The sequence below is a fragment of the Citrus sinensis genome, chromosome 3, assembly GCF_022201045.2.
Source record: "Citrus sinensis cultivar Valencia sweet orange chromosome 3, DVS_A1.0, whole genome shotgun sequence".
NCBI lineage: Eukaryota > Viridiplantae > Streptophyta > Magnoliopsida > Sapindales > Rutaceae > Citrus > Citrus sinensis.
The window spans coordinates 38,553,443-38,577,445 of record NC_068558.1 but is presented as its reverse complement, the minus strand read 5'-3'; the positions used below and the strand labels follow the sequence as shown (position 1 = coordinate 38,577,445).

Genomic DNA, 24,003 nt, shown 5'->3' with positions numbered 1-24,003 from the left:
CAGAAGAGCATACCAAAGTGGTTAGATTAATAAAGCAATCTGTAAAAAACATTCCTTGTTTATTTCTTGCAAATCCTGCATTACCTAAAATTGTTGAAACCGATGCATCTGACATAGGTTATGGAGGAATTTTGAAACAAAGGGATAATGATAAAGAACAGATAGTTCAATATGTTTCTGCTCATTGGAATGACTGCCAGAAAAACTATTCTACTATCAAAAAAGAAATCCTTTCCATTGTTTTATGCATTACAAAATTTCAAAGTGATTTATTAAATCAAAAATTTTTACTTAGAATTGACTGCAAAGCTGCAAAACATGTTTTAGAAAAAGATGTTCAAAACATTGCATCAAAACAGATTTTTGCACGATGGCAAGCTATTTTAAGTGTTTTTGATTTTGATATTGAGTTTATTAAAGGTGATAAAAATTCTGTTCCTGATTTTCTAACCAGAGAATTTCTTCAAAACAGATAATGCCGCCAAAGAAGAATAAAGGTAAAGCAGTTCTCAAAGACACTGGTTCCCAAGAACCTTCCAAAGAACCCCTTTCAACCCCTTCCAAAGAAAAATTACTTTCTTCAGCCTTACCCATTAAATCTTGGATTGAAATGGTTGAAGAACATGGAGCCCAATACAAATCGGTCTCTTCTGACGACCAAGTAAAGCAATGGATGAGTTCCATTACAAAATCTCCTGAGCTCATGCTCGCCCTCCAAAACCTTTCTCAAAGCCAAATTTCTCCTAAAAAAGAAATTGAAATTACAAAACCCTCTTCCCAAAATGTTGTTGTCTCTGCTGAAAGCTCATCTTCTCAAATTGTGCTTTCTCAGCCAACACCTTCAAAGAAAACCTCCGATTGGTTTGATAAAACCCATTTTCAAAACATTCTTTCTCTAGAAGATGGATTTTACCATTCTGATCCTTTTCAAAGCATTTCAAAGTTTTTTCCCAAAGGCTGGTTTTTCAAACCATGGGATTTGACAAAACCCCAGTCTTATTATCAAAGCATTTTGGAAATAACTGAATCTGTTAAATTCAAACATTTCTTTCTTGACAAAGCCCATCCAGAACCGGCTTATTCAACGGCCACAATCCTCAAAGTATTGAGCCCAAATCAGTGGGGTGACCTACTCCACAATTGTAAAACCTTCCCTCTAAATTTTGAAACCCGTTTACCACATTGTCGGACTTTTTCCTACTGGGATTACCAACAAGCATGGTATAACACCTTCTTTATCCAAAACCCTAAAAAATCCCACTCTTGGTTATTTTTCTTCAACACAAAGATAACCGTTCAAAGCCTTCCAAATTGGTTTCAACATTGGTGGAATCATTTTGGCCCAATTCCACAAATCTTATCACCAAACGCTACAAATTGCCTAAACCTCTTCAAAGCCCATTATTTACCCTCTGTCTCAGAAAAAAGATTTCCCCCCTTTCTTTGCTTTTGTGCAAATTTCTTTCTTCCTTGGGTTTGTTCGTGGAACCTACGTTTCCACAACCAAGATTCCCAAGTCATCCTTCAAAGAACCTTTAAAGTCAAATGGTGGTCAAAATTTGATGAACAGTCCAAATTGACTGTCAACATGATCAAAGATTGGCTCTCCTCTAAAAACCTCCTACAACCAACCTTGGAAGCCTCTAAAGCCCAACAGACCTTCCTAACCCAAAAATCCAAAGCCCAGTCTCTTTTGGCAAGCGCCAAAACGGAAGATGAGTATTTCAAAGCCATGGAACAGCTCCTCGCCTCTCGATCAAAGTCCTCAGCTGCAGATTCCTCTGAAGATGAAGATGAAGATGTTGATGATGATGAAGAGCCTTTCATTTCTCTCGGAGACGATAATGAAGATGACTGTTTCGGCATTTTCTCTCCAATAAAGCATTGTAAATAATTATTTGATTATTTACTAAAAAAAAAAAAAAAAAAAAAAAAAAAAAAAAAAAAAAAAAAAGAGAAGAAGAAAAAAGAAAAGAAAAGAGATGTATTTTCGGGTGGTCCCCTGGACACAAGTGAGAGCGCACATGTCTCTTCACCCGTATTGTATTTTTCTACAAAGAGTCTACTATTCAAAGCTACGATCCAATTGTTACTGTGCACTTAAAATCCCGCTACAGTGAACAGTGCAACTTTCCAGAGTTTACTGTGCACTTAAAATCCCGCTACAGTGAACAGTTTAAAGATTTTGTATATAAACCGAGAGGAAGACTTAGACTCCTCAGGTTTTTCATTTCTCTCTTCAAAGCTTCTCTCTCTTCTTCTCTTCCTTCTCTCTAAAACCTCTCTCCCTCTCCGAAGGGTTCCAAAGAAGTTTTCTGCTTACACAATAGTTCTATCACAAGAGCTTTGGGTGATCAGACTAGTTCTTTACCTTCAATCTTCCCGTCTTTCAATCTTCCCTTCTGGAAAGATTTGAAAATTTGTAAAGCCAGAAAGCAAAGATGTATGTTTAAATCCAGTCCTTTAAATTTTTAAAGTTTAATGTAATTTAAATTTTCGCAATTTACTTTAAAGCATTTACTTTTCTGCAATTTAATTTTATGCACATTTAAATTCCAGCAATTTATTTTCAAAGCACTTTTCTTTTCAAAGCATGCTTGCAGACTGATCTGTATCAGATCTGCCATATAAATTCTACATTCCTCTGAGGCAAAGAGACCGGATCTCGATCCTCAGTTGTAAATCTTCTCTTCTCCCTCCATTCCTTCAGAGCACCATTTCCGGGAACCGGATCTGGTACTGTGTATGTACCCAAGCCCTTAAAAGAACTTAATCTAAATCTGATAATAGCCAAATAAAAAGAATCAACCACGTTTAAAGCAACTTAACTCTATTTGGTAAACTAAAACTGATTTGGTATATCGGCTGGAAACCCGAACGTGCGGGCTATTGATCTGTTCTAAGTCAGATCTGGGTCCAAAGGCTTCACTCTGTGTAGCATCGATCTGGTCTAACAACGCCACGTATCAATTAGTTATTAAAATTGACTAACCGCGTTCAAATTTGTTTGAACATTATATGATCCAAAGCAAATCTACTTAATTTCAAAGCTGGTAACTTATTTTAAAATTTGGAAAAGCCGATCCGTTAATTGGTTTATTTAAAGTTTTAATATTGAGATCTAACGAAAGCACATCCATCCTTCGATCCTATTTCGTTATATATATATATAACGAGTTGTGTCTATAGCAAATAATTTGTGCGGTGCAATAAATAATTTGTGAAATTAAACACCAGAAGCAGTGTTGGAACAAATGCATGATATGATAGACTTTAACTCGATCCAATTTCTTTTTTCATGGCAGCTGATAATTTACAATCTCATAATCTTTTGATTTCTTTGATAACCAATAATTAAAGTATATATATATATATATATATATAAAAGATAAATTATGAGTTGATGTAAATTATAGACGATGCAATTTAATAAGACTCATGCTTCCTTCATTTGATTTGTTGGTATGGAGAAGTCAAAAAAGGGCGCATTTGATTTGTTCTTCTATACAAGCACTGTGCTACGGCCTTTAGTGGAATAGCCACCCACGCTTCTAGAAGTTGACTTTAGGAATGTTCCAAAAGAAAAAGCCAATTATTTTTCACTTTGACGATAATAACCTTGTTATTATGTACTTTTGCGACGGGGGAAAGAGTTAAAAATGCTCCCGTCGCATGTTGCTTTTTTTTTTTTTTCCTCCTTTTTTTTGTCAAAAAAAAAAAAAAAAAAACTATTGGATCACTCAATCAAATGGAATTTTGAAATCTCACTTGATAAGAGAATGACTTTTTTAATATTTTATTTACATTGCTTATCATTTTTATGGGTGGATAATTCTAATTGGTAGTATAAAGTCATTTTGGTTTGAAATTTTGATACAAATTTATACTTACTGATTTTATCAAATCCTATGATAGAGATGCAAAGCTAACATGTAACATAATAAAAAATATTCATACTCCCCCATTTTATATTTTAAATTTTTAAATTGAATCCGGTTATATTTTAAAAATTATTTTATATCGTAACTAATCCTTGAAAATTAAAGGAACTAACCTTGAGAAGTCTCGAGCCTTTGACTCCTTGTGTTGTTTATAATAATTGTTTCTTCTCCATTGACTCGTCAAACAAACGTTAATTCTCTTGTATTGTTTATGTGTTAATGCTTCTTTTGTGAATCTTGATTCTGTTGGTTAGTTTTTTGAATAATCAAATATTGTGTGGAGCATGGTCTTGTTAATCTGTGTACCGTGTAGTGTTCGGTTGATATTGTGCGAGCATTGAGTTAAATGATTATGATTCATTTTTAGTTTATGGACGTCTCCAATTAGATGAATGTCGAAAATTGTGTCACCCTTTGAAATTAACCCATTAAAATGGTAATTTGTGTAGTCTTACAATAATTTTTTATTTTAAAAACAAACAATAAATAAATTAAAACGTGTATTGTCATTTAAGATCTTAAATAAGTAAAGACAGTCTGGAATTGATTTTGGAAGGCTCAAAAGTGATTTTAAAACGTTAAAAGCTAATTTTGGTATTTGTAAATTTTTCCAAAAATCATTTTTGGCAAATCACCCCATCCTATAGCAGATTTTAAAAAGTTAGGAAGAAGTAGATTTTGAAAATCTAATTAATTTGAGAATCACTTTTATATTTAAATACAATTCTCTATGTATTCTCACATATATTAGAAAAATTCAAAATTATTCTCATTAATGAATAAATTTTTAAAAATACGACTGTTTTTAAAACTCACAATATTTTTAAAAATAAATTTTACCACATGTTTAATTAATTTTCTTCACAGTTAATTATTTTTACAGCACAACTAACAATAATTATTTTGAAAGCTACAACATTACCAAACTGGCCCTAAAGTATAAATTTAAAATTTAAAATTTTGTTTTTATGAATTTATGCAGTAAGATATTGAGTTTCATGTGAATATCAAATTAGTACGTTCAAGACTTCAAGCAAACACTAGATGAATATCTATAATTTTTCTAATTAATCCACTCTTAGAGGGATGAAAGATGCATTGGTTCCTTCTAGTTTCACAACAAGATTAAGATTAAGGCATATTATTTATCCTAAAGTCAACTTTACTATAATTTTTCTAATTAATCCACTCTTAAGGGGACGAAAGATGCATTGATTCCTTCTAGTTTCACAACAACATCAAGATTAAGGCATATTATTTATCCTAAAGTCAAACTTATGTGTGTAATGGTTTATAAATAAAAATTATTTATCCAACAAAGTCGATTGATTGATTTAAGTCAATTTTTTTTTTTTTTTTTGTTACTAGAAATTAACAAAACAATAGCTAACCCAATAATTGCTTCAAGCCCTAGAACAGCAACCATTGATGTACTCATGGTGCAAGTTACAAGGGATCACAACGTAAGATGCAAGTGATAGATAGGGTTAACAAATTAATATCCATTGTTCTAAATTCAAATCCAGTGAAACAACATCTTTTCACTTCGATATAGAACACAAATTATGAAGATGGAATATACAATTCCAAGTTACAATTATAATGAATAAGGAATTGGAATTTAGCTATTTAGGTCTTCAAAGGCATCTTCCGATAGGGTTTTAAGTAAGTTTAGAATCAATTAAGAAGATAATAATATTCTCTATACATAAAAGAGAAGAAAATAGAAATATGATGATCTCTTTCTCTTTTGGTATGCAATGCATGACGAGACTTGGCAATGCATGATGACCATAATGTTTCTCTTTATTAACTAAAATAAAATATTAATGTTATGACTCTAAAATTTTTGTATAAATTATTTTATATAAATTGATGTAGTATTATATGATTGGTTAAATTAAAATATAACATAAAAGATAAATCAAACTTATACATAAAAAATGTTAAAACAAGAAATGAATAAAATAATAATGACAATAATAATAACAACAACAAGAGGAGAAGTCAAAGTTGATTTTGTTTCTGTTGTTTGAATCAAGCAAACGCAATGCTTAGGTATTATACATGTCATTTGATTTTGTTCGGAGCACAATTAGAAAAAATGGGTCTTGCTTAATAAAGTGATGCATTTTTAGTGTCCGTCGTCCCAATTTTCCAATTTTGGATAACAACATGTTTTGTTATTGATAATAATACTGTTGTTACACGTTGCATGTATTCCGTAGTACATTACACTATATATATATATATATATATAGAGAGAGAGAGAGAAATGTTTCAATCTGAAATTTTAAAGTGCGGGAAAGTTTTAAAAATGTAAAGTTTTAAAGGATTAAAACTATAAACTTTTAAAGCCATACGGTTTTAAAGTTTTTCTGAATTTTTCCACACTTTAAAATCACTGACCAGAAAACTACTATATATATATATATATAGAATAAAAAATTGTTATCAACAACAAAAAAACTAAAATGACTAATGTAAATATTATGTAGGACGGTCATGCGCTCCAAAAAATACAAAGAAAAGGTTAGCTATGGCATTGAATATTGATGACTCATAACACTAATCCTCTTTAATTAGCCTCCGTGAATAAAAAATTTAAATAATATCTTACCTTTACATTAAAAATGCTATTATGAAATCATTTGAATAACAATTCTTGTAAATATCACATCATTTGTTACGGAAGCCAGAAGTTTTTTTTATATAAATTCATGAACACCAATACAAAGTACACAATATTGTTAGTAAGAGAAAAAGAGAGCACAGAATACAGACGTGTAAGTATAGAAAATAATATCTTTGGTACTTATTCTCAAGTGTGTACTGATAAGGAAAAAAGGCGAATCCTCATTTCATTATCTCATAACAACGAAGCGAAGTAAGTGAATGATAACAAGAAGAAACATCATGGATCATAACTGATAGCGAGATTAAAAGTTACAAGTGGGGGGGGATAAAAATTAGTTTCGATAACATTCACATGAATCAATATCTTCCGAACAATTATGACAATTTTGATAACTCTATACAAGTCTATCAATTTTGACGATTGCGGTATACGAGATTTACGATTAGCCCCCAATGACGTGGTTGGGTCGGTGACAACATCAAACTTGTAGCAGCTGACGCGCTCGGGTTTGAGTTTTGAGGGTAGTAAGAGGGAAAAATAAAAAAATTATTTGAGCTTAATTTGCCCGCCCTTTTATTAAAAGAAAAAAATACGATTAAAGTGTGTTTTTGATTAATGTCAAAATAAATTAAGGACCTTTTTATAACCTTAATGTAAGCTTTTGGTACCAGAAATAATAATAATAATAGAAGCAGATTCTCATTTTTCTCTCTTTTATCTTTTGCGGTGCAAATGCAAGATGTGAGAGTGTGAGACTTTGCAATGACCCATTATTGCCAGCTGGCAATAACTTGCTGTGTCTTTATTCTAAAAGTTCTCAGTCGAGGACCATAAAATTTCTCGCATGTGCTTTATTATTGTATGTGGAGAATGTCCTTTTGCAATTAATTGAAGAATTGGTTAAAAAAAAAAAGGTGATTTGTTTGTTCTCTTGAATAAAGCAAACGCAATGCTTAGGTATTATAGATGTCATTCAAATATTAGACCCCATATATAAAAGAAAAATAGTGCATTTACTCACAAAATTAGAGACTCCAACCAAAAATAATGTAAAACAACAAAGAAAGGCATTTCTCTCTGAAATTCAAATCCAATTAGTTTAGATTTATATTTTATTTGAAAAGGCACCTTCTGATTTGTTTGTTTAGTGACGATTTCTAACTTTGCTGGATATAATTTTATATGGATTGATTTGGTATAATATCATATTCATAGTTTATATATTGTAGCTTCCAAATTTGAATAGAATCTTACCTTTCCATTGAAAATGTTATTCTTAATTCACCTACTAATTACATCATGGACACTTGAGAAAGATCTTCATAAGTCTATAAATAAAATGTTTATCTCATTGGCATATAAAGAATCAAATCTTAAAAGGACTTACCAGTCTTATATGAGATTCACGATTAATGGTATAATATTTTCTTGGCATCATATAGGCCACGAATGTATAATTTTAATTTCCTTTTTTTTTTTTCGTTTTTTGGGTTTAATGATATCATCATGATGAGCTTTGTCATTGTCATAAAGGATGGCCTATCCATTAAGTTATATATATATATCCTATTCGTTACTATTAAATTTTACAAGATAACGTACTTATCACAATTCTTAATTTCTCGATTTGACCAAATAAATGCTGAGATATATGTTTATCAAAATCCAATCTTGAAAAAAAAAATTGTAATTAAAATCCACCCAAAAAATGATATTATGATAATGAATAAATTATATAATTACTTTTTTTTACCAAACTTAAAAGGTATGAATATCGAGCAAAAAATAGAATCAACCGTAAATTTGGAATGTGTGTGAATATATTGACTCGAATGAATAGATATTTTAGAGGCCCCCATCATGATCACATAAGCCTGACATCATCATTATGATTGGTCCAAGGATGTAATGTGGACCCCACCCGAAATGTTCCCCCCACATATCCAATTTCCAATCTGTGTACTCGGACTCAGACCCAACCAAACACTTCAATGTTAATTTTTAATTTTTTTAATTTATAAAAAAATTTAAAAAATATATATAAAATGAAATTTTGTCTTCCAAAATTCTCCCAAAGACAGTTATATATATAAAGGGCTGTAGTTGTGCAAAGAGGAGCATACCAACTTTGCCAACAAAAGGACTTTGGTTCTTGTTGTGGCATTCTATGAGAGCTTTATCAAGTTTTAGAAACAGATTGCCTTTCAAATTATATCCCTCTGCATCAATCGAAAGCAACAACAAGATCAGAAATATCATGTCAGCATCAGACGAGAGTCCTTGCTTCAGCAGGCCAAGAATGGTGGCCAAGAAAGTTCATGGGAAGCTTTCACATGATGGTGATGGTGCTGTTGTTAGGAGAGCTATTGGAAGGTAATAAAATTAAATTGCTTTCAATAGGGGGATGTTCTTTTATGATCTTGTTCCCTTTTTTTCTTTCTTGGAGATTTAATTCAATGTTTGTTGATGGGTTCTTGTTTCTTTATTTTTTAGAGGTGACTTGAGGAGTTTGGATCCTTTTCTAATGCTGGATGAATTTTCAGGTATGTATATATATGTATGTATATATATGTATGTATATAATAGTCTTGTTTCATTATTCATTATTGTATGATTAACAAAGAACATGCATTTCATTTTGTGTTCTTGGTTTCAGTGTCTCCTCCTGCTGGATTTCCAGATCATCCACACAGAGGTTCTTGAATTGAAATCTTTGATTCTTTCTCAAAATGATTTATTTTCTCTGGTTAATGGTCTTTTTCATGGTCATTAATGCCACTTTTGAATTTCATTTCATCAACCCTGTTTTTGCAGGTTTTGAGACTGTTACATACATGTTACAGGTAAGCTCTTATATATATATATATATATATTTATTTATCTATATTCAAAATCTTTACTTAATTTGGGTTTGAATTTATAAGAAACTAAATTCTGGGTTTTTGTAAATTCCAGGGAGGAATTACTCATCAAGATTTTTCAGGCCACAAGGGTACAATCCATACTGGTGATGTACAGGTAATTAAAACAGAAAAATATCAATTAATCAAAAATCATAAGATGTTTTATTCTCCTTATTAGTATCATTTGTACAATACAAGTTACTATAATTAATCTTCTGATTTTTTTATTTTTTTTTTTGGTTGCAGTGGATGACAGCAGGGAGAGGAATAGTCCACTCCGAAATGCCTGCCGGTGAAGGCGTACAAAATGGTTTACAACTTTGGATCAATCTATCTTCCAGTGACAAAATGTATGCAACAAACGCCAACTTCAAAAAGCTCTCAAGATTTTATTGCTTCTGCTCATAATTTCACCACTAAGATACGCATTTTATTGTTGCAGGATTGAACCGAGGTATCAAGAAATTCCAAGCGAGGAGATAAAAAGGGCAGAGACAGATGGGGTCGAAGTCCGAATAATAGCCGGAGAATCGATGGGAGTCCGGTCTCCGGTTTACACAAGAACACCGACGATGTTTCTTGATTTTACTTTGAAACCCAGGGCTCAAATTCACCAGAGCATCCCAGAAACATGGAATGCCTTTGTGTATACGATCGAAGGCGAAGGGGTTTTCGGCACGGTAAACTCATCGGCCGTATCAGCCCATAACGTTTTAGTGCTGAGTCTTGGAGACGGCCTGAGTGCGTGGAACAGATCTTCAAAGCAACTGAGATTTGTGCTCATCGCAGGGCAGCCGCTGAACGAACCGGTGGTGCAGTACGGCCCTTTCGTGATGAACTCACAGGCTGAGATTGATCAAACCATTGAGGACTATCAGCTCTGCAAAAATGGGTTTGAAAATGCCAAGTACTGGAGGTCTCAGTCCCAATGAGTGAGAGAGCAAATCCCAATCCCCACAATCCCAAAAAGAATAAAAAGATAATAATAACAAAAAGGAAGCGGCTGCAATTCTATCTATCCCAATCAAGTAGGAAATTGAAAAAGAAAGGCCTTCTAGAAGGAGATTCAAAGTGCATATTGAGTTGTGTGGGGGATCAACTACGTTCACCACTGAAGTCATTATGTTGATGGGTCGGCTTATCTTTTTGTTTTTATAATCATTCTGTTGTAGTTCATGATTAGAATTTGAATCCTCCGACTCCTATTATTATTATTATTATTATTAATTTTCTTTAATCTTTAAGATTGTTTCTGTTTGATGGATTGATCATGAATGGTGGTAGGGTTGGCCTTTTCTTGTGATTTTGGTTTCCCACCTACAAAATATAAATGCAATTGCTTGAAGTCTTGTTGAACCACTAACATAATACTTCCCACAAATAAAATTGGCATATATATGTATAATTTGGTCACAAGCGAGGTTCTAGATTCTAGAATATGATGCGAAAGATTGCTACCGAGATGTAGATTCACGTAGTCACATCATGTGCCAGAAATGAGTGTTATGTCATTCGACTTATTGTTGATACTTGTTTGAGTTCTTATGGAAAATGTCTTTCTTTTACAACATTGTTAAGGCAAATAGGAAAGGATTTTCGACCTAGTCTTGATAGATTTATGAACCATACCATTAATGAATCATAATGTCTCTGTAGATCGTAAGGAACGCCATTAACATGAAGTTGTGGTCTTATGACAATTGCTCAACAGTCTATGGTGGAGCTTTACAACAAATAGATCTTCATAGAGAAACTTTCAACGTGTGAAATACTAAAATTTCTAAGTACTTTTTCGATATATGGATCCAATAAAAATTTAATATTTCTCTATTCTAAGTTCTAACCAAAATTCTACTTAGCTTGAACTCCCAATTGAACCTTTGTTTCCTACGTAAGCAAACACTAGGGGTCACGTCACGCTATTCTAGAAGCAATAGAAGTATTCAAACGATTTGTTTGCATTTGGCATGCACGATATGAGGAGGATGAAATGTGATAGAATGTGATGGAATAGAATAAGATTTTATTTAATACTGTTTTATATTTGGTATAATTCATAATTAGAGTGGAATAGATAGTTATTTAACACATCAATTTTTTATTACTATTATTGAAATTAATTAAAATAAATAAATATTTAGTTAATCATAGTTTAATTGAATCAATACAAACGAAAAATTCATTTAATATAAAGTTAAAAAAACATTTTTAATTATAATTTAACATTTTTATTTATAACAATTTATATTATAATATTATAATTTACAAGTTGTTGTTGTTGTTATTATAAACTAAAATTTTGTATTATTAATTATAACAATCAACCTCAATGATATTAATGAAATATAAATAATAATTTAAATAAAAAAAATTATTTTCATTTATTAAATATATTTCTGATATTTATATTATTGTTATATAACGATATATTATTTTATAAAAAAAATATTTTGAATATTAATTTAACAATTAATTTAAAATGTAAAAATGAAATTATAAAAACATTTAATAATTATGTAAATTAAAATAGGATCATAGTTTAATGTGAAATTAATAATGATGTCTAGTATAATTTATTATTTACACTATTAAAATCAATATTTTTTATAACATTTATCACATATTACAATTTTTTAATACTTATAAACTATTATGTTTAATTGAGTTATCAATCCTTAACCAACTAATCCTTGGCCCCCCTTGGGATAACTTCCATTACAAAATTTAGATTATTTTGTTGGTCCAAGATAAGGTAATCCTAATACTGTTGAGAGCACCAAACATGAGATTAAATATAATATAAAAAATAATCCAATTTCCACTTTTAATCCTCCAGCCAATCGCACCCTTATAATGGTAAGCCTACAAATGATACTACAATTGAAAAAAAAAAAACCCTATGATGCCAAAGGGAGAAATACATATTAAAAAAATGACAATTTTTTTGGAATATTAATAAGAAAATTAACAACTGAATATAAACACGGTCACTTGGCATAATACAAAATCACAAAGAAATAGCTGTCTGCTTAATTTATGCAGCAAAAATTTAACTCTTCTTTTTCTTGAGTGAAATGTAACAAATCATTTCTATAACACCACCTTATTTGGTGATTAGACATGCCCAAAAGAGACCCATTTAGGAACAAACAAGCAAACAACAGGCTGAATAAATTAAAATTTTAAAATTAGCAAACCAAACACTGAGACGTATTGCAGGTTGTACAGTTTCTGGAGGATGTAATATAAGAATAGAGGTCACCTTGAACAGCAAGAAAAATAACTGGATGTTTGCTTTGATCCATCGGTTTCAGATTTTACGAGGGTTACCCGGTTGAGAGATAATTCAGCTTTGTAACTATCTGAATTCAGGACCTTCCTGCTGACATTGCTGTAAATCTCTCGGATGACAATCTCAAAAGCATTTTTAACATTCGTCGAGTCCAATGCAGAAGTTTCCATGAAAAACAACCCTTCTGCTTCTGCAAGGCTTTTGCCTTCTTCAGTGCTCACATTCCGGATACTCTCCAAATCACATTTGTTCCCGACCAGCATCCTTGCCACAGTGGTATCAGAATGAGCTGCAAGATGGTTCAATTTAGCAAAATCCTAGGGATCTCAGAACCTATAAGCAAATACGAAAATGTTGCATACAATAGAGGATGGAAGAAAGGACAAGTAAAATAGACCTTCCGGTAACAGACACATGCTCATATATTGTACATTGACAATGATGATGAAAATGCTCCAAAAACAGAAATAATAAAGGGAGAAAATCTTCAATTTTTGCAAATTCCTCATGATTTCTTGGTTGAGGTTAGAGTAACTTTTAGTAATGAGATATAAGCAGCTCAACTGAATAACACAATTATGTTGGACAAACCATGCTACCACATCAATGTTGATGAGACACCACATGATTGTTAAAACTGGATGATGTAGTAGCATGCATGCAATTGATGATAAGGTGGATCATGACCATAGATTCTCTGTCTCCATCCCTCTTTCCTTTTTCTATAATTTATATGAGCATGCAATTCCATACAACCCTTTCATAGCTATCTAGCATTAATATCATTTCAAATACCGATATTTTCAACAAAATCAAGCAGAATTATCTAATAGTGAAGTGAGATGTACAAAAGTGAACAAGTGTCTTTGTTTCTCTACTATTATACAAAAGTTTCTCTGTTTGCTATTTATAAATTAAACAAAAAAAAGAAGGTTAACGAGCTGTCGACAAGGCCAAATTACTGCCTGAGAATTTACAATTAAAAATAGAACGTCTCTAAAACGGTTGAAATAGAGAACAAAACAGATTTTATGCAATTTATACGAAATCAATAAATTGACAGGATCTAAGAAAAGCCAAATCAGCCCAAGATCCTTTCCCAATTTCAAATACACCCATGACGATTTTAAAGCATGCTCGTGAGGTGATTCGGTAGGATATTACAGCAAATGGGAAACACTTTAAATAGACCAAGAACTTGATGGACTTGAAGCTTGGTTGATTGCAAGTAATGAAGATTGACTGAAATAAGATCATGTTCTCGCCAGTTGATTACACCAGCACATGCACTGAGTGCTGAAATAAACTAAATGAATAAGCACTAATATAATAACTTAGCAACCTTAGACAGTTATTAAATCAACTACTAATTTTAGATGAAAAAGTTTCCCATTTATGAATTCCAGTCTTCAGGTCAAAACTCGTAAAGTCACAAAAGTTCGATTGTCAAGTTTGACAGAATAAATTTTAGTTTAGACTGACCCAGCAACATCACGAATAGAAGAAACTGCTGGAATTAATTTATCCTTTAAAACATCTTCAAATTACTGACATATGAAACTTTTTCTTAAATTACACTGTATAGACGGACTCAGGAACTAGTAGGGCCATTGGACAACGAAATCTCTCTTTGCACTAAATTCATCAAATATTTAATATTCCCCGACTCCGAACATGACTAAATTGTACTCTTATCACATATTCTACAGCACAAGGAAATTTAAATGCCACAAAGCATGTACAACAAGACAATTTCACACAAATTGAACCTAACACAATAACTCTGCACAGATATGTTTCAGTTTTTAAATATCCAACAAAATGTTAGTTGGACTTGGACACCTACCAAGAAGATCATACTTATGTCATGCATGACATCACACAATCAACACCTCAGGTAGGAAGAACCCTTGACCTAGGGCACAGGGAAAACAGTTCTATCTTTTACACAAGTTCCAACCACATATTTCACTAGATCTGTTTAGCAAGCCTGAGGAAACTGGAGCTAGCTACAGCAGCACTCTGGGACAGAGTAAGTTGGAAGAAAAAAGCATAATGTCGACCAAAGCAATATTACTACCAATTTTATTCCTTTATAGTTGGATGGATTCGACATGATTAACGTGGAAAATCATCTATGCCATGGAAATGGATCATCAACACTTATTCATGAAATAAGATCCAAACCATTCTGTCACCAATCTCTAAATTTGATACAGAACGAAAATCAACAAATTACATTAAAAAAAGAAAATTGCTGAACTGTAAAGTAACTTAAGCTGGAGAAATCTTGAATTCTGAAAAAAAAAAAATTAATTAATTGGTACAGTTACGAATAGAACCTATTACCTATCTAGTCAAGAGATGCACAGAAGTTAAAATTACTCAAACAGATATGGACAAATACTAAAGTTTTGATAGGAGATGAGATCCGCATCCACTAAAACAAAAACAGAAGGAACAATATGCTCAGCATCAGCAAAAATATCAACTTTTTCTATCTGTTTTGTTTTTCTTTTTTAACCTTATCAAGCAAAAGAGCCAGATCATCAAAATGTTGAGCAAAGTAGTGTGCTGGACTTACTCTTGAGCTCATCGAGCCAGCGAGAGATGCTGTCAAAAGTGGTACGCCTGGTAATGTCGTAAACAATGAGAGCACCGACGGCGCCTCTGTAGTAAGCAGAAGTGACGGCGCGGAAGCGCTCCTGGCCGGCGGTGTCCCAAATCTGAGCCTTGACTTCCTTGCCGTCGATCTCCATGCTCTGCGTTTGAAACTCGACTCCAATTGTCGCCTTCGAGTGAGGATTGAACTCGTTCCGAGCGTAACGAGACAGTAGGTTCGATTTCCCCACCGCCGAGTCGCCGATTATCACGATCTTGAACAAGTACTCCTCCCCTCCTCCTCCTCCTTCTTCATCCGACGACGACATCGTTTTGAATTGAATTCCCTTGAATGGAAAGTGGAAGCTAAAAGGAAAAAAAATAAAAAAAATAAATAAATAACAATAATGGTGGTGGTGCTGCGACTGGTGTCAAGCTGGCACAGACATACTGCGCATGTAGTGCCTTCATCATAGATTTAAGTAAAGATTTTCTATTTTTTTTTCTTTTTTCCTTTTCTTCTCCTTTTTCTCTTTTTCACTCGATAAAATATCAATTTTTAAATTACGTAATAATCATGTTATGCCACATAATAAATAGTTATTTTTCACTATTTTCCATGATTAATCGAATTGAATCTGTTAGGACTTAGGACAAGCTCTCTAATTTAGGTAGCGGTCTTAATTTGAAATATTATTTATTTCATTTTTTTCAAAAAAATTTAAAGTTAGGTGTTAGGACCGGTAAAAAAAATCTTGTTTGGCCTCCACCTAAAAAGTCTCAACCCTACTCATAAATTCAATAAATATCAAATAAATAAATTTTTATTTTAGTTAAATTATACCTTTTAATATTTATTTACCCTGTTTATAACATATATTTAAAACTTTAAATATTTTTAGCCCAACATCTAAAGTCTAATCTAATAAAGATAAAATTTTATATATTATAAGTCTATAAAATATAGTTAAAAAATTTCTAAAAAATGTAATAGGTCCGACCCGTCTCAAAGATTTTTTTTTTTTGCTAGCTGTAACGAGTGTATGGGTAAAATCCAAAATCTAAATTTGAACGTGGCTGATAAAGAAATTTACTTAAAAATCAATGGGCTATTATTTCAATTTCGGTTAGTATGTTTTAGTTAATATTAATGTTTTACATGTCTATAATTCAAAACAAAAAAAGGGTTCATGTGCGCATGCCCAACGCCCGATACCTCCATTGTCTAGATCCCAAAAATTAAAGCCTGATGATGCGTTCAATGTCCTATGGACACATCGTTGATGGTCACCATGTAGCCGCCAATGATGCGTGCCAAATTTTGATTTTGCTGACAAATTTTATTTAAACATAATGATTTGGTATTATGGTTAGGATTGAGTGAGGGTCAAATGACTCGAATCTTAAAGTACGAGTGTGGTTTTCTCATAATGATGGGCAGTTGATAAATAATAAAATATATTGAGTAGTTATACCTAAGATGAAGAAGACGTCTTCTACTTTAATTAGTGTAACGAGATATATGTGTGTGTGAGTGAGTGAGTGTGTGTGACTACAAAAATAAGAGATTTACTATTACTTTAATATGTGCCCAGGAGGCGCTCCTGATATACATACATTGACTCATCGAGCGACTTCAACAGTTGAGAGGGTGACAGGAAAATTATTTTCTAACGCATTGCATCTGAATTCCTCAAATGATTAGGAACCACAAATGAAAAAGGCTTCTTAACATTTCAATTCTATTTAAATTAAAATGCATGCCATTGCACAAACGAAATGCGAAAAGCACTACTTCAAATTCAAAATACAAAGCAAGTGATCCCGTACCAGATTGATAAAGGTCAAAAATGGAAACGAATAACTTACTTGGTTATATACAATTTTTTTCAACTGAAATTTTCTTCTTACTTACACTTTTCCTTTCCAAGTTAAATAGTTGGTAAGAGTGCAAAATTAGGCCTGCAAATGCTTGGTATCCCAGTTTCTACAACATTATTGTTTCAATCCTTTCTTTTGATACAGCAAAGATCAAGAGGTTGGCTTGCATCCACACGTGCAATGCTCAAGATCTTTGTGGAGATTCTGCAAGATGGCAAAGCGTGCAATGTTATGTTCGAGATTGATCAAGTCCAGGTTATGTCAAAGGACAGGCTAAATATGAACTTAAAATGTCAACCAAATATTGATCATTCAAAAATGCACAGACAAGTGTGAATTAGTAATATTGTGAATTGAGCTCTCGCCAGGGTAGGATAAGTAGGTTAAGATTTGCAGGAGGTGGAGATATGGGTGAAGGGGATAAAAAATGAAAAACAAAGTGCCAATGCCAATTTTGACTAAAGTTATAGACAGGTACCAAAATCTTATATTTCATATTGGGAAAAAAAATGAATCACAATCAGCATAACAATCCTATATTTTGGCATTTCCTGATGGTATATTATGTACCTCCACTTGATTTTGAAGGCCTTTGATATGCTGCACTGCCAAGTCTAACATATCAGAATAACTCGTTTGCTGCACAAACATTTTAAAGAAATATCAATGCATATGGCAATGCAAACATCATTAGCATTTTGAAACATTAAAATTAAGTATACATCAATGCATTACGTCAAGTTGATAACATGTTAAAGGCTCTTATGGCCAGAACGAAACAACAAAAACTCAAAGAGGGATAGTTTTGAATTCCCAAATATTATGTTATTACCTTGTCCATGTTTGGAACAAGGTCTTGTAATTTCTTCAATTTCCTGCTTATTCTGGTTCTTCTCTCCTATACATAACAAAGAAAAGTACAACTTAGTTAACAACTAAACCAACAGCAAATAGGTGTGCATGCCTATTTTTCAACTGAAATTTTCAACTGAAAAAAAAATTAAATGAACTTTACTTTTTACATATGATGACAAGTGGCCTTAAGATTTCATATAAATTCATAGCTATTAGCTAGCATTCACACAAGCAAAAATTTTGTTCTCACGGTATCATCATTTTTTACCAGCTTTAGTCCTCTACATAGGAGAAGAATCATCAAATAATATGCTCATCATATGATGCAGCCTGAATTTCTGTTCATTGTAGTGACAATCTGGTTGCCTTTTTTCATTTTCTGTTTTCCTGCTTGAAGTAACATACACAAGAGCAAACACAACCAACACGGGAACACCAGCAGAAACAAAACAAACAGAGACAAAGGAAAAATTAAATAACAATAACAAAAACACTGTCCTCAGAAAATAATGCCACTTGAAGATGGCCATGAACCGATCCTCATTAACTCCTCCCCAAGCCGACTCACCTAGGACGTTACACAAATTTTCTTCAACATGCAAGATTTGAAACAGATTCGAAGTTAATATTGAATCATAAAACACTGTTCGATTCCTAGACGTTATGTACATAGACTACAATAGACAATTACAATGTGAGGTTTGAATATCATAATTGGTAGGAAAATTTTCTTTTGCCAAAACCATATGATGTCGCATGGAAAATGTGATTTTCATCTTTTACTGTAAAACCATTACATTATAACTACCTTCTTGCCCAAGGAGATTGGGTAGAATGTAAAGTAACAAAAAAAATAGAAAAACTGTTCTTGCTCAATGACCTCTACTCTTAGCGGTTGAGTATCACATTAGCTATGTACATGTACATCCATCTACAATATCCTTCATACCATATCCCACCTCTTTGTTAAGTTTCCCAGCCTATAAAATTCTTTGACCCTTTAGATTTATCTTCATTCAAGTTTCAAGATTCTACATAATGGTTTTGGCCCTTTCCATATGCAAGGTACTCTTTTTCCAGTGTTCTTGATATCCCATGCTTTTAAACTCACAGTTACTAAATTAGCCAAAACCCTGCTGTTATCAAACATCCCAAAGTCTACAAACCATAGACTTAACTGAGATTCTCACCAATATCAAGAAACTAATTTTTCTCATGCTTAAATAATTTAATTCCCTTAGTAAGAACTGGCTTGAATAAAGAAACAAAAGAATTTCAAATAAGTAAAAGGGATCTATATAAATTACAGGATCATTCATCACTTAGTAAGATTTGGCTTGAATATAGAAATAAAAGAATTTCAAATAAGTAAAATAAATCCATGTAAATTACAGGATCATTCATGGCTTAAAAAATTCTAGTAATGACATTAACAGTAGTGATGCATTAATATCAACAAGGGAAAAAACAATGCAATATATTTATATATTTTGAATCTTTAGTCATTACTAACCCTTTCAGCGATGCTTCGGGGATGAGTAGCACAGCCACGTTTAGCACGAATTTTGCAAGGGACAGAGTCTTCAGGGATATTTAATAAATTATCCACTGTAGCCATTTCAAGAGATGTTTGCGGCATTGTAAACTGAAATGAACAGCGAACACATGTTTAGTAGCGAAACATAAATTATGTTAAAGCCAAAATTGATAAGTAGCCTAATCACCAACACTAAAAATTCTTGGTGAACTTCATCAAATGTAGAATCCTGCTAAAATTCGAGAAGCAACTCCTCAAAAGCAATAAAATCAGGCGGGAAAAAAAAAGCTAAAAATTGCATATGTTAATTTGTATCCTTGCCCTAAAAATGTTACTAACTCAGACTCCAAAACATCAAAGCTTATGATATATTTATAAAATAAATAAATAAACTCAATGGCCCTTAAAGATGATGGGGCTGATTGCATAAGATACAAGTTTGAGAGCAAGTATTATATTAAATTTTAGTTTAACTGAAAAGGACTACACCCTGGTATTTCTGCATTATAGTTATCTGAATTAATAGCAACATGACATATATTATGCTTGGAAGTTATGGCAAAACATATTCATTAATCAGTGATGTAGGCTACAGATTACCGGAACTTATTCTCCCCATTTTAAAAATAAAAGGGTACTTGGAAATGATTTTTAGTACCTGAGAGTCCAAAGCATTGAGACAATTAAAAATGTCTCCATCCAAGGTTTTAGTTCTTTTACTTGGTGGTGCAGAAAACACAATGGAAGTTCCATTCTCCCAAGAGTCCATCCCAAAACTAGCAGTCGAATAAGAATGTGTGGCATTTTGCCGGCCACTACCAGAACTAACTCCATCAATACCATTCTCACTTTCTTCAGAGATCTGGGAAAGAGAATCTTGTCCTGTGAAACTTAATTGAGACTTTAACCTTGACACTCCGAGGCCACCACTAGATCTGCCTTGTGAGTTATAGTTTCCGGTTTCCCTTGTAACTGAAAAACCTACTGAACACTGACCATAATGTAATTAAACAAGTATAACAATAATAAGTCGTGAAATTTGCATTTTTTTATTTATAAATGAACCAGAAGCAGACCAACCGCAACAATTTATAGCATCTCCATTCTCAAATTAGATGATATTGAAGCGGACAATACCACATCGTGAAAAATGAGCTTCAGAAGGACACACATTAGGTTCGCTGGACCAAGGATATATAAAGACTATTCCAGCTATAAGTTGCGCCTATTGCTCAGAAAATAGTATAACTAAGATAATTCATCGATTTATTCATTTATACGAGAGCAATGATGTACATGATGGTAAATATTTATAATAAACTATGTCCATATAAAATTTAAACGGCTTGTAAGGAAAGAGTGTCCATGTGCTATTAAGCCCAAATATCAATTGCTTTGTAGGAATTCATAAAAATACATTTTTCCCGTTCCATATGTGATTTTTGCTCAAGATAAAACTCAAACGTCTAATTTTAAATTGGGAGCATTTTGTCCTACCTGAATTTTTAGTTCAATTTTTTGATAAGAAACTCAAAAATGTATTAGTGATATAAAAATTTAAAACAGAAAGTGGACCTGCTGTCCACTAAAGAAATTAAAAAAAGAAAAAGAAAAATGGAAAAAAGACCATTTGTGCTATACAAAAGTATAGCCATTCACCCCTATACAAGGCCAGAATCAGCTAAAACTCCCTATCTCAAGACTTATCCCAATTTAGATGGATGAAGAAAAATGATGAATCTTGAAATTCCTTAGAAATTGAAGCCCGAAGTGAAGCAAGAAGACAAACTCTATCCCACCCTTCTTCAACTTTTCCCCTAAAAAATACGAATATTTCTTTCCTCCCATGTTACCCAAATACAGAGCTGCCACTGCACATTTCCAAAGAGTGTTAGCCTTTTCCTCTACTACAAGCACAGGAATACTCCATAAGAAGAGAGTCAAAAGAACCCGGAAAGATGCACAAAATATTAGCTTCTTTGCATAACTTATGCACAACTTTGAAGCCACAAAACAATGGAGAAAAAAGATGACTCGAAGTTTCTGCACTTTTCTTGTACATCACATAACAAGAAGGAGAGAGACAAAAATTAGGAAACTTTCTTTGAAACACTAGTCCAGCATTTTCTTTTCCTTGTACCAAGGCCCACAAAAAATTAGGAATCTGTTTTTTCAATTGGAGCAAACAATTATTAATAGCATAAGACCTTGGAGTAAAAAGTGTAGATATCATTGTTTAATCCGATTAATTTTTTAGATACAAGAGCAGAAATTGGTGGGTTCGATATGAATTAAGTTCTTGAAAGATACCCAGTAAGCCTAACCAGATAACAAAAAACGTGATTTGTCTCCCTATAATTTACACCAAAGATTCTTGTAATTAGAATCTGGCTGCCCAACCACTTGTTTCTTTGTTTATTATTTATTTGTAGCTGGCTGGCTGCTGGTGGCTGCTGTCAAGTCTCGCTTGTATCCTCATTGGTGTATTTAAGTTTCTAACCAGAAGCAACAAGCAAGTGGTCCAATATATTAATAGTATATACTAATTATGACTTTATATACAAAATAATAGTACACACATATACAAATTAATTAATTGTACAAACTTATTAATTTACACATGTGATACCAAGTTTAGCTTAAAATGATGAGTCTGTATAATTTTCCTCGAAAACTTTCTTTCCCTTTTTTTTTAATAAAAATATTACATAAATGTAAACCAAACTCCCTCCCAACTTTAATTTGGACGTAATTCTAACTCACCTCCTCTTGTGATCGAGTTTTATGATTTGAATTTTGAACCTACATCTCTTATATCAATTCCAAAGATTTTTTCAATTAAAGCCCATAAGCACTCAGCCACCCACCATGCTATGTACTTGTTGAATTAACTACAGAAAAAAAAACATAGGATAACCTAATATAAAAATTATTTAAAAAAAGAAAAAAGGTGATCACAACATTGCATGCCCTAGCGTGTCATCAAATGGGTAGGTCATCCAGCACAAAAAACAAATCTGAATTCTAATAGTAGATAGGCACTAAAAAGATTCACCTAATATAGAAATTAAAGAGAGAGAGAGAGAGAGAGAGAGACTAATCTTAGTTTGTATCCACCTAATTCAGTAAATAATCAAATGAAAAGGATTAGTTACTTGAATACCTAACCTAATGTCATCTTCAACCGAGTAATTTGCGTCATTGACCGAAACATACAAAAAATAAATTAAAAAAAAAAAGTCATTGTTTAATTTAAATGAAAGCATCGATTTACGCGAGGCCATTAATGTCAATTCACGTTCAACAAAAGGCATATTATCACGTGGTTATGATAGTAAAGGTGATACCAACAAACGATCTTCGTGGGCAAGCAAGTTGACAAATCAGCAAATAGAAACTACAAATATAAGATAACTTTGAATATTGGAAGCCGCCAGTACAGTTCTCGTGACGGTGAAAAGTCAAAACTACCCCTAAACCCAGCTCGTTTCATTAAGCGATAAAAAAAATATTTTTTTAAAAAGGAAACAGTACCGGTTTCGGAGGCGAAATGACTAAGAAAGCCGGCGGGAGAACTACGCTGTCTGAGCAAGGAGGAGGAGGCAGCACGTGTTTGAGGAATCTCATTGAGGCCGTAGGATCTCTGCAAGCCAGATTTGGTGTTATTACCTGGAGCGTTGGATGAGTTGACTTTGCAAGTTGACTCAGTGGTGGTAAACGAAGATACAGGAGAAGAGTCACCGCCAGCTGTGGTTGTAGAGCCACCGGCGAAGTAATGGTGGTGTTGGTGGCTGTGAGAGGAGGAGACGATGGAAGGTTGTGATGGTGACGGTGATGGTGATGATGATCCGATGATGGAATCAACGGCTGTCCTCAAAAGAGAGCCTGGAGCTGAGACGTACCGAGTCAGCCCACCACTGCCACCAACACCAGCAGCAGTAGTGGGGCCCATTGGATTTTGTTGTGAAGAAGAGGATGATGATGGATGATGATACATTATTGTTCTTCTTCTATGTTACTTCTTAAGAAGAAAAAAATGAGAGAGATTCAAAAATCAAAACTAAAAGGGACTTTGTTTTGATTAAAAATCGAAATGAAAGCTTCGTTGCTTTCGTTAAAAGATGGATGCCACTCGGGGAAATGTCTCAAGAGTTTCCGGTTGCGTGACCTGTGGGTGACTTTGTTACGTCACCCTCTCCTCCGCTTGACATTTTATTATTATTATTGAATAAATTATCATTCGTATACCTTATATTTATTTTATTATCAAAAATATTATAATACTTTGATAGTATATTAATCATCCACCTAAATTGATAAAAATTATTTGTCTACCACTAAACCGTTAGTTACCA

General features: G+C 32.8%; 3 protein-coding genes across 5 annotated transcripts; 1 reads left to right on the top strand and 2 right to left on the bottom strand.

The window, feature by feature from the left end:
* Nucleotides 1-8,682: 8,682 nt before the first annotated feature.
* Nucleotides 8,683-10,726, top strand: LOC102627457 (pirin-like protein). The gene is made up of 7 exons (XM_006478819.4): nt 8,683-8,952; nt 9,073-9,122; nt 9,236-9,274; nt 9,394-9,422; nt 9,535-9,597; nt 9,729-9,832; nt 9,925-10,726. The coding sequence occupies exons 1-7, from the start codon at nt 8,747-8,749 to the stop codon at nt 10,412-10,414; spliced, it is 981 nt and encodes a 326-aa protein (XP_006478882.2). The 5' UTR covers nt 8,683-8,746; the 3' UTR covers nt 10,415-10,726.
* A 1,682-nt stretch (nt 10,727-12,408) lies between these two features.
* On the bottom strand, nt 12,409-15,841 carry LOC102627162 (ras-related protein RABA5c). Its single transcript, XM_006478818.4, has 2 exons — nt 15,359-15,841; nt 12,409-13,063 (listed from the first exon to the last, which is right to left on the bottom strand). The coding sequence occupies exons 1-2, from the start codon at nt 15,702-15,704 to the stop codon at nt 12,741-12,743; spliced, it is 669 nt and encodes a 222-aa protein (XP_006478881.2). The 5' UTR covers nt 15,705-15,841; the 3' UTR covers nt 12,409-12,740.
* A 1,245-nt stretch (nt 15,842-17,086) lies between these two features.
* LOC102626603 (transcription factor bHLH128) lies at nt 17,087-23,790 on the bottom strand. 3 transcript variants are annotated; one of them, XM_006478817.4, is made up of 6 exons: nt 23,183-23,785; nt 20,307-20,629; nt 19,625-19,756; nt 18,089-18,154; nt 17,827-17,895; nt 17,087-17,460 (listed from the first exon to the last, which is right to left on the bottom strand). In XM_006478817.4, the coding sequence occupies exons 1-6, from the start codon at nt 23,643-23,645 to the stop codon at nt 17,407-17,409; spliced, it is 1,107 nt and encodes a 368-aa protein (XP_006478880.2). In that variant the 5' UTR covers nt 23,646-23,785; the 3' UTR covers nt 17,087-17,406. The 3 variants fall into 3 exon arrangements, with proteins under 3 accessions (XP_006478880.2, XP_006478879.2, XP_052292934.1); XM_006478816.3 differs by having other exon boundaries at nt 20,307-20,632; nt 23,183-23,782; XM_052436974.1 differs by lacking the exons at nt 17,087-17,460; nt 17,827-17,895; nt 18,089-18,154 and adding an exon at nt 18,169-18,700 and having other exon boundaries at nt 20,307-20,632; nt 23,183-23,790.
* Nucleotides 23,791-24,003: the final 213 nt, after the last annotated feature.